This window comes from Lissotriton helveticus, chromosome 1_1, assembly GCF_964261635.1.
Source record: "Lissotriton helveticus chromosome 1_1, aLisHel1.1, whole genome shotgun sequence".
NCBI classification, from domain to species: domain Eukaryota; kingdom Metazoa; phylum Chordata; class Amphibia; order Caudata; family Salamandridae; genus Lissotriton; species Lissotriton helveticus.
Genome location: NC_136057.1, coordinates 127,617,439 through 127,628,525, shown reverse-complemented (window position 1 = coordinate 127,628,525; position 11,087 = coordinate 127,617,439). Strand labels below are relative to the sequence as shown.

General features: G+C 41.5%; 1 protein-coding gene across 1 annotated transcript; it reads left to right on the top strand.

Annotated features, from left to right (window-relative positions):
* The first annotated feature begins 297 nt into the window (after positions 1-297).
* Positions 298-8,382, top strand: LOC144768393 (uncharacterized). Its single transcript, XM_078652062.1, has one exon. The coding sequence runs from the start codon at positions 451-453 to the stop codon at positions 2,752-2,754; it is 2,304 nt and encodes a 767-aa protein (XP_078508188.1). The 5' UTR covers positions 298-450; the 3' UTR covers positions 2,755-8,382.
* The last annotated feature ends 2,705 nt before the right edge of the window (positions 8,383-11,087 follow it).

The following is an 11,087-nucleotide window of genomic DNA, read 5'->3' as shown; positions in this document are numbered from 1 at the left end:
ATTTAATGTGACTTTGGTTCACAGAATGGAATGACTATAAATATTCTCAATGTGATAAAACATTCAGGGCCACAGGCCGTCTAAAGTTGCACAAGGTTGCCCACACAAGACTGAGAACATATAAATGTAAGGAATGTGGTCAGACATTCAATGAAAAGAGTATTGACACCTGGAAGAAGTTATATGCATGTACTGAATGTCAGATTGCATGCAAAAGGACACCTGCTGATAGATCAGGCAAGTCCTGCTGAGGAAAACATATTCATAACAATGGAAAACGTGCAGTCACATCAGACTGTCCATACTGATGGGAACCCTTTTAAACTAACTGAATCTAATCCAGCATTCATTACAAAGGCAGAGCTAATACGACAACCAAACCTCCACATTGGGCAAAAATCATATGAATGTAGAGAATATGACAAGGTATTCATTGCAAAGGCAAACCTAATGCAACTTCTGAAAATCCACACTGGAGAGAAGCCATATAAATGTACTGAATGTGACAAGGCATTCATTAGCAAAGAGCTGTTGAAGCAACATCACAGATTCCACACTGGAGAGAAACCCTTTCATTGTAGTGAATGTGACAGGTCATTCATTGCAAAGACAAACCTAATGCAACATCTGAAAATCCACACTGGAGAGAAGCCATTTAAGTGTACTGAATGTGACAAGGCATTCATAAGCAAACCGCTATTAAACCAACATCAGAGATTCCACACTGGAGAGAAGCCATATAAATGTACTGAATGTGACAAGGCATTCATTAGCAAAGAGCTGTTGAAGCAACATCACAGATTCCACACTGGAGAGAAACCCTTTCATTGTAGTGAATGTGACAGGTCATTCATTGCAAAGACAAACCTAATGCAACATCTGAAAGTCCACACTGGAGAGAAGCCATATAAGTGTACTGAATGTGACAAGGCATTCATAAGCAAACCGCTATTAAACCAACATCAGAGATTCCACACTGGAGAGAAGCCATATAAATGTACTGAATGTGACAAGGCGTTCAGTTGCAAAAAGCAGTTAAAACAGCATCAGAGATTCCACACTGGAGAGAAACCCTTTTGTTGTAGTGAATGTGACAAGGCATTCGCTGCAAAGACAAATCTAAAGCAACATCTAAAAACCCACACGGGGGAGAAACCGTTTAAATGTACAGAATGTAACAAGACATTTGTTGGAAAGACCTCTCTAATGCGACACCTGAAAATGCATACTGAAGAGAAGCCATATAAATGTACTGAATGTGACAAGGCATTCATTGAAAAGGAATCCCTAATGCGACATCTGAAAATCCACACTGGAGAGAAACCATATAAATGTACAGAATGTAACAAGCCATTCATTACAAAAAAAGAGTTAATGAAACATCATGCAGTCCACACAGGGGAGAAACCACATAAATGTACTGAATGTTACAAGGGATTCTTTACAAAAGGAGAGCTAAATCAACATTATGCAATCCACATTGGGGAGAAACCTTATTTATGTGCTGAATGTGACAAGGCATTTGTTACAAAAGCGCTGTTAAAGCACCATCAGAAAATCCACACTGGGGAGAAACCCTATGGTTGTAGTGAATGTGAGAAGGCATTCATTAATAACGGAGAACTAATACGACATCAGAGAGTCCACACTGGAGAGAAACCATATGAATGCACGGAATGTAACAAGGCGTTCAATACACGTGAATCCCTAATACGACATCAGAGATTGCACACTGGTGAGAAACCATATACATGCACTGAATGTGACATGGCATTCATTACTAAGGAAGCCCTTATTGTACATCATTATTACCATACTGGGGAGAAACCTTATAAATGCACTGAATGTGATGGAGCATTCTTCACAGAAAGATATCTCTTGCAACATCAGAAAATCCACACCGGGGAGAAACCATATATTTGTATTGAATGTGACAAGGCATTCATTGCAAAAAACTATCTCTTACAACATCAGAAAATCCACACCGGGGAGAAACCATATGGTTGTAGTGAATGTGAGAAAGCATTCTTTAGAAAAGGCCATCTCTTGCGACATCAGAAACTCCACTCTGGAGAGAAACCATATGGTTGTAGTGAATGTGAGAAGGCATTTGTTACAAAAGGGGAATTAAAGCAACACCAAAAAACTCACACTGGAGAGAAACCATATGATTGCGCTGACTGTGGAAAGGCATTCACTACAAAGCACACGCTTATACTACATCAGAAGAGACACACTGGAAATAAACCATATGGTTGTAGTGAATGTGAGAAGGCATTTATCACAAAACAGCAATTAATGGAGCATCAGGAAACCCACACCGGGAAGAAATATCAATGCAATGAATGTGACAAGGCATTTTTTGCAAAGGGAAGCCTAAGGCGACACCAGAAAATCCACTCTGGAGAGACACCATATAAATGTACTGAATGTGATAAGGCATACACTCTAAAGCACCAGCTTGAATATCATCAGGAAGTCCATACTGGGAAGAAACCCTATGGATGTAGTGAGTGTGACAAAGCATTCTTTAGAAAACAGCACTTAATGGTACATCAGAATACCCACACTGGAGAGAAACCATATGAATGCACTGAATGTGACAAGGCATACAGTAGAAAACACCACTTGTTGGAACATCAGAAAACCCACACAGGGGAGAGACCATATGAATGCACTGAATGTGGCAAGGCATTTAGGAGAAAGACACACCTAATGGGACATCTGAAAGTCCACATAGTAAAGACACCATAAGAATGTACTGAATGTGAAAAAGCATTCGCTCTAAAGCACATGCTAGTACAACATCAGAAAACCCACACTGGAGAGAAACCATATGGATGTGCTGAAAGTGATTCACTCTAAAGCACATGCTAATACAACATTGGAAAATCCACTCTAGAGAGAAACCATATGGTTTTAGCGATTGTGAAAATGGGTTTCTTTCAAAGGACTGCCTAATGCTGCATCTGAAAGTCCACGCTGGGGAGAAACAATATGATTACACTTGATGTGACAAGGCATTTGTTGCAAAGAACATCCTAATGCAGCATCATTAAGTCCACACTGGAGAATGACCCTATCAATATACTGAATATACTTTAGGACAAGCCATACACTTTAAAGCACCTATTAATACTAAATCAGACAATCCACACGGGAAGTAACTGTATGCTTGTAATTGGTTTGACACAGCATTCATTAGAAAAAAACACTTATTGCAACATCGGAGAACCCACACAGGAGACAGACCATGTGAATACACAGTGGGGCAAATTATATCAATGTACTCAATCCAACACTGCATTTGTTGAAAAGTGATCAGAATGAGATAAAGCATTCATAACAAAGTGAGATCGAACGTTTTGTCGAAAGTAGAATGTGACAAGTCATTTATTCACAAAAAGGAAGACCATATTTCACATCTGAGATTTTCCACTGGGAGAAGCCACATCAGTGTACTGAATGTGACGAGGCATACAGTACAAAGACTGGACTACTATATCATTTGAAATATGACAATGGTGAGAACCCAGATTTACTCAATGTGAAAAGAAGTTTACCACAAAGTCATCACTAAATAAACATTTGAATCTGTATACGAGGAAGGAACCATATGAACGCACTGAATGTGACAAGGCAATTAGTAGAAAAGATAAGCTAATGCAATAGCAGCTATACCACACTGGAGAGATACCATATGAATGTTTCAAATGTGATAAATAATTAATTACATTACAAAAAGAAACACACTGGTACACCAGAATGTCCAAATCAAAGAGAAACAATATGAATGTTATTGAATGTGACGAGACTCCGAGAGTCCACACTGGTTAGAAAACATGAATTTACAGACTGTGACAAGACCTTCATTAGGTAGGAATGTAAAATGTAACATAAAAATTCACAACTGATAGAAACCACTAGAATGAACTGAATGTAAGAAAGTATTTACTACAAATTGCACTCTAGTGGGTTACCCCATATCACACAATGTATGAAGTGTAGGGTGACTAAATTACTGAAACCAAAAACTGAGACGGGGCACAAACATATGAGTAGACATAACAGTTTTGCAGTTACCAAAAAGCACAGACTGTCGTAATTGACAGCACTTGTCAACCTAGAAATAAAAAGAAATGAGGTTATATTGGGAATTAAATACAGCCTTTATACTCAGTATTATATGTTATTCAAATTGCTATCTGTTTGAGCCTTCTAACTGATTCTGCATTGGGGCGGAGAAAAATTTATTCATTTAACCCCCTGAAACCAGAACATACTACATTTTCAAAATCTGTCAGGACAGATAGTTAAAGGACAGGACTTTTTCAGCAAACATGGAACATCTGGTCAGCCTGTGTGGAGTTACAAAAAGAGTAAGCTTTCTTATTGAGCATTTATTTGTTGTTCTGTACTTGACTGACTTGAATTTCAACTGCCCCATTAAATTGTGTTATTTATGTTTTTGTTCAGTACCAGGCACCACATAGACTAAAAAAAGGTGTGTTATGTGCTTGTAGAAAAAAGGATGATGTAAAACGGATCCCATAAATTAAGAACAGCACTACAATTCTTTTCCATTAATCCAGTGTTCCAATCATGGCACACACATGTTGCTGTCCATGTGCACAAGGTGTTATGGCGAGTGTGAAAGTAGTTGAAGCCACACATAATATAGGTCTTGAAACCCCAGTTTGAGATAAATTACATTCCCAAAGATCAGTGGATCAATAAGACACCACTGACCCATCTAATGGTCATGGGTAATTTTTCCATGATTGAAGATGAGTTTCACGAGGTTCCTCTTGAAAAACTAGTACAACAAAATGATTTTCCACTTTGTGTCTGAGTGTGATTAAGGCAGACGTTCTTATAGTGCCTCTCGGTTGTATGAATCCCTGTGGTGCATAATGTGCAAAGAGGTTCTCCCGCCCCCTGTCCATCAGGGTTCTATCCTCCACCTGTGCTCCAAGCACCTAACATTCACCTGTAGATAGTGATTTCAACCCTCAACTGTACACAAGGATTTCAGCTTCCACTCATGGTTTTATCCTCCACCTTTACCCAGGGGTTCCGGAGTTTCCACTATCCACCTGTGCTTGGGGTCTTAACCTGCACCTTTGCATGGGGTTGTAACCTCCAGCTCTGCCTAGTGGTTATAGCTGCCAACTATACACAGGAGGTCTAGCTTCCACCTGTTTATGTGGGCGCTACCTCTTTTTCTACATGGAAACCAACTTCCACCTGTGATCAGAGGCTCCACCCTTGACTGTATAGTCGCTTTATTTGCTCTCCCCATTTACTTTTTTGGTTAAAACACTTAATATTGGCAATTTTAAAGACCTAGTACAGGAGTTGAGGTAACTGTGAAGTTGAGTGTGCAAGAAGGAGCCTGTGCAATCAACAATTAATATATCAGTATCCGTGTACATGCAATGATGCTCTCCTACAGGTGAGGCAGTTGTGATTACTGACACCGTAGGAATGTTCATCGGGCACTCTGAATGATCAGGCAAGAGGAAAGTGAACATCTAGCCCCTATCATTTTCCCAGTTGTTGCAAGCCTTCTCAAATTCCATAGTACAGAGGATCCGATCTAGCAGTGCAGTGTGATCCATAACAATTTGAACTCCTAATGAAGGGAGATTACTTTGCAGGTGAGCTCCAGGGTACAGAACATCTGAGTGCCTAGAGGAGTGAAGAACTGGGATGCCTGGACAACCCAAGATTCACTCTTTCTACATGTACCTATGCTTAGGCGCTTCACTCTATCAGCTCACATTCTCTGTCAGCATACATGACTTTCAGTGTATAGTGCTCTGAAAACTTTGAACTGAAATTGCATTACTTTATGAAATTGATTCTTGGAAACTCTCAAGCCATTTGATTGCATTTTTATTAATTTGTATTTTCTTAGAAGATGATTATTTTTTTGTATTGAAGTTTATCAACCAATGCCTGTATCTTTCAGGGGTGACCGTGCCCTTAGAAGCAGAAATAAGCTAAATAACGAGGTACAGTAACTAGTCTACTTCCGCGTGTGCTGGTCTTAAATATAAGTGCCTTAATGTCAAAGTTCACAGAATAATTTCTGTTGAGTTGTCTGAGCAGACCTCAGCACAATATTGCTGGAATAACCAGAACAAAGCACACCAAATGCTGCACAGCACTGCATAGCTAGTCTAGTGATTCACTTAATATTCTAGTCTTTAAACGCAAAAAAAAAATTATTAATGCTTTTTTAACTATCTTTTTAAATGTTTTAAAAATATTAACTCTGAACTAGCTCCTTTTTATATTTAGAACTCTTCTTTCTCTAATGTTGCAATGCATGCGCACTTTACCTTTGCAAGAATCATGTGTGCAAATTATGCTGTAATACTTTTTTTTATGTACGTTTATGGCCATAAAGGCCAAAATAAAGAATTTTTTAATTGAATTTGATTCACTTAATATTACAGGTAGTTTCTAAGGTCACAGAGGAAGTCAAATCCAGGAGGATAGGGTTATCATTAATAGGTAGAGAGAAACATCTTTACTGTCAATAGCTTTGTGTACATGTCTTCTAGTGGTAATTACTGGGACGAAGAAGGCAGTGGAAATAGCAATGATGCCGGAGGCTCTTGATACATTCTGTGCCCTGACTGTGCATTTCACAAGCATCATTGTTCCAGGTGTGTCTACCGACCATCTGCTGGATTCAAGCATGCTTCTCCTCTTTAGTAACCAGGAGGGCAGGAAAGAGGCGATGGATAAGACATTAACAGTCAGTCCCCTGATAGAAAGTCTAGTTGAAATAATGGATGGAACAGATTTACTTGTTGAAAGAATGAAGAAGAGAGGCCAGTTCTTGTTTCATAAGATTGTGCCATGGTCTTGTGTAGAAAATGGGTTCAGTCACGTCAGGATAAGAACGTAAAGCATGGGTAGTGCCGTTCTGATGCGAATCGATAAGGCAGGCGTACTGGCCGGAATCTGCAGTAACATGAAGGAGCTCAAGATGGATAAAGGAATTCTACCAAAGACAGATAGTGTATTAGGATATAATGCACTTGTAACAAGGATGGAATATCCACTGTCCAAAATCAATCGGGGGTTTGTTGAGCAGGCTACTCACCCGTGAGGGTCTCAAGGCGCTGGGGGGTGGGGGGCTGGGACGGCATGGGGGTGTTCACAGCTCTAGTAGCCAAAGAGCCAGGTCTTGAGGGCCTTCCTGAAAGTGTTCAGGGAGGGGGCGAGTCTGATGTCTGCCGGGAGTTTGTTCCAGGTTTTGGCCGCAATGTGAGAGAAGGATCTTCCACCTGCTCTGGCTCTGCGGATGCGTGAGGTTTTGGCCAGTGCGAGGATCGAAGATCGGGGTATTTAGGTCCAGTGTTGTGCAGGTATTTGTAGGCGTTTGTGAGGATTTTGAAGGTGGCTCTTTTCTCCACGAGGGGCCAGTGGAGTGTTCAAAGGTGTTGGCTGATGTGTTCGTGCTGGGTGATTCAGAGGACGAATAGGTGGGTTTAAATCAGACCCGTAGATGGGTGCTATCGCCTGCCATGTAGTCTGTTGAAGATCTCTCACCTAGCAAGGTCAAGGAAGGGGCAGAAACAGTGATCACAATTCAGTGGATGCCATCTTCTAGCTCTTTTTTTTGACAATCTGGGGCTAGCCATGGTCAGCCTGGGGGCTGCGAGCAATGATCATAGTACATTACAACATGAGTGTTAGGTGAAAATTTTATTAGAATAATTATGCTTAATATAGATTTGGTTCGGTTACCATAACTTTTCCGAATTACTGAGAAATGCTTGCTTATAGGTTGTGCATGAGCAATGTTTTCATTCAATCTGTCAGAAATGGTTCAAAATTCAGTCTTGCCCATGGTCTGTTTCTGTATGTGCAAAGTATCATTTCTCTAGCTTCCTTGACTGAAAGGATGCATTTGAAATATTGCAAGGTTATTCAGCTAGGCCGCCATTGCTATGTCCGTTGTTGCGGCTGTGTAGAATAGTCCACTGTATTAAAAGTATGATTTCCTTCATGTAACGAATCATGTGATTAATGAAAATGTTTTTGAAGTTTTTGTTTGAGGTGATTTAGAAACTAATAATTTGACTGGTTTGCTATACAAGTAACATTTCAGTTCCACTTCTATCTGAAGTGGCATGCAGTTGAATCAATGTACTTCATTGTCCAAAACATTATAGAGGATTAGCCAATGTGATACGTGTACCAGATTTCCCTCGATTTAGGGATTTTCTATTCTTCTAAATGTTTTGCTTGTTCAGCTTTGTTGGGTTATGTTATGTTTATATTGAATTGGTTTCTAATTCTAACTGTCTTTTTACTTTCTGTAATGATAATTTTGATATTTGAATAAATCTACAAAATTGAGTTTGAACAGTCTTGCCTGAGTCTTTGAGTACCGGTGTTTAGACGGAAAAGTCCCTGGCATGGTGACGGACTTGTTCTCCTGCACTGAGTGATTAGCTGCAAATTTACCATGATTTTTGGTCATAAATATGCACCACGACTTGGGCCTGTTTCACAGATTGCACTCTTCATAGACCGGGGATAGCGCCCAAAGTGTTAACATTGTTTGGTGAAAGGCTGTTGCCTTCAGCAAGAGTTAAGTTGCATGAACACGATGGTGGCAGCCTACACTGACAATGATCAATAGTGTGACCAGTCCTCGTTTCCTAGATCATGAGAATGGGGCCTACTGTTCCACTCAGTTAAAAGTTCTGCTGCAGTGTGCTTAATTCACCCTTCAATCAATAAAACATTCATAAAGTGTGGCAAATCACCGGTGAGTGTCTTGAGGTTCTGGAGTTGTTTGCTATTGCATGGAGGTTTGATCATTCAAACATCCAGATCTTTACTTCGCTATTGAATTCCTGGAGCAACGATGCGGTACTGAGGTGCAAGGAGAGGTTGTTCCAAGCCTTGGCTGCCAGGTGTGAGAAAGAGCGTCCTCTGCTATTGGCTCGATGATCCATGGGGTGTCTGCGAGGGAGATGGAAGCTGATGGAAGCTGATTGAAGCTGTTTGGTTGGTTTGTCGAGTGTCAGGCATTTATTAATGTATGCTGTTCCTTGAATTAGCATCTCTCCTGAATGGGGAGGCAGTGTAGTTTCTTGAAATTTGGTGTGATGTGGGTCCTTCTGAAGAGGTCAAGTTTGAATCTTGCTGCTGAGTTCTGTATTGTCTGGAGTCTCATTAGGAGGCGTGCAGTGACTCCTACGTGGCTTGTGATGAGTGCTTGCGTGATGGTCCTTCAGGAGTTAAGTGGGAGTCACCTGGAGATCTTGCAGAGCATGCATAGGGTGTGGAAGCATACGGCTGAGACTATGCTGACTTGCTTCTCCATGGATAGTTTGCTATCCTGGATGATGCTGAGGTTGCAGGCGTGGTCTGTTGGGCCGGGGTCTGTAACGAGCTCCACAGGCCACCATTTGTCGGTCCATGGCAAGGTGCTGTTCCCAAAGAGGAGGACTTCCTTTTTTCCGGTGTTGTTTTTGAGACAGTTATCCATCATTAAGTCCACAATGTTCATCATGCATCTGTGAAATTAGCTTTAGTGTTGGAGTGATCTTCGGATAGTGAGAGGGTGAGCTGTGTGTCGTCGGCCTTGCCCTTGGCCTAAAGCTTGTGATTAGTAGCTCTGTGTATTGCGCATGTGTTTTATGTGGTTACACTGGGAAGTGTGTGTCTGTCAGTTGCACAGTACATGGAAGCCTGTGTGGTGTTTTGCATGTATGTGTGCCTGTGGGTAGTACAAGAGAGGGAAGCCTGTGGGTTCCAAATTGGAAACCAAGGTCCTTTGAAGAGGCTTGAGGAGGAACCCCCAGACTTATTTATGGTTTGCTCCATTCTTGAGAGCTGAGCGGGACACACACTGGAGGAAGGAAGAGTCAAGCTATTATATACTTTTCAAAAGGGCTGTTTGATTTTGAAGGAGGTCACTGGTCAGATCGGCCTGGGCATACCTCAGAAAGGGGGTGGGCTGATAGCATCTCTGGCATCCACACCTGTCCACTTCAACTCTGGAGTGCTGCATGCTGTGAGGATCTTCTGTATCACAGCAGAAGCAGGTAAGACTGATCGTTAAGCAGCAGAGCCCTGGGAATATGTGACCTACTTCATACAGCACTGGAAAACTGCCCTTTATGGTATGTTTTGTGATAATAGAAAATGTACTCAAAAATGCAATTCACAACTACGTGTGGCGTTTTATGCCTCCGCACTACCAATGCTTATGCGTGTGGAGTTCTTCCCCCCTCTCCAAGCTTCAGAGCCTGCGCACACGTAAGTTTAGAATTTAGTAGTATGTGGGAGGGACACGTGGGAGTGTGAAGGACAAGACGCAGACTTACTCCTTAAGGGAATTGGGTTAAGGAGAATGGCTGTGTGTGGATTGTTATTGTGTGTTTTATTTGACATTGTTCATATGTAAATAATACTTTTGTCATGAAAGCGAGTATTTGGCTTGACATTCATGTATTGTACTTACGCATTTTGAGTCTTGAGCCTGTGAACACCTTGAACCCACTCATGCTACCACTGGGAATTAAGTGCTGAGGGGTACGTGACCCAGTTGCTCAGGACTACTAGTTGGTCGGACCCTAGGACATCAGAAGTAAAAGGCCTCAGTCACTAGAGTTAGGCCCAGTAACCCCTGCTTGCCCCTTGGGCTCTGACAACTGGATGCCCCTTTTCCTGTGAATCGACCCTCCTTAAAGATTAATGAGGTTGTACCTTCAACACATGCTAGGTATGTTCTAAGGATGACTGAGACCATGATCGGAGTACAGTAAAATATGTACCTATTTATGAAGGTTGCCTTCCTCCCCTAAGCCCTGTTCACTGGATCTATGGCTAGGCATGGTCAGGGAAAGGGCTGAGAGCAATTGTTAGAGCAATGGTTATAGTACATTACAACTTGTACCTAACTAAGATGAATGCAAAGCCCTCGTAGGTCCTCTAGTGAAGGTCGTCACTGGGCATTATCAAGGGAGTGGCTTCGGCAGTAATAAAATGGATGCCACCTGCTTCCAAGTCCTCTTGACAATCTGTTGCAAGGCTTGGTAAGGGGAGGG

What these genes read in the sequence shown, in the direction of transcription:
- LOC144768393 (XM_078652062.1), top strand. Translation starts at nt 451, where the DNA reads ATGCAACTTCTGAAAATCCACACTGGAGAGAAGCCATATAAATGTACT.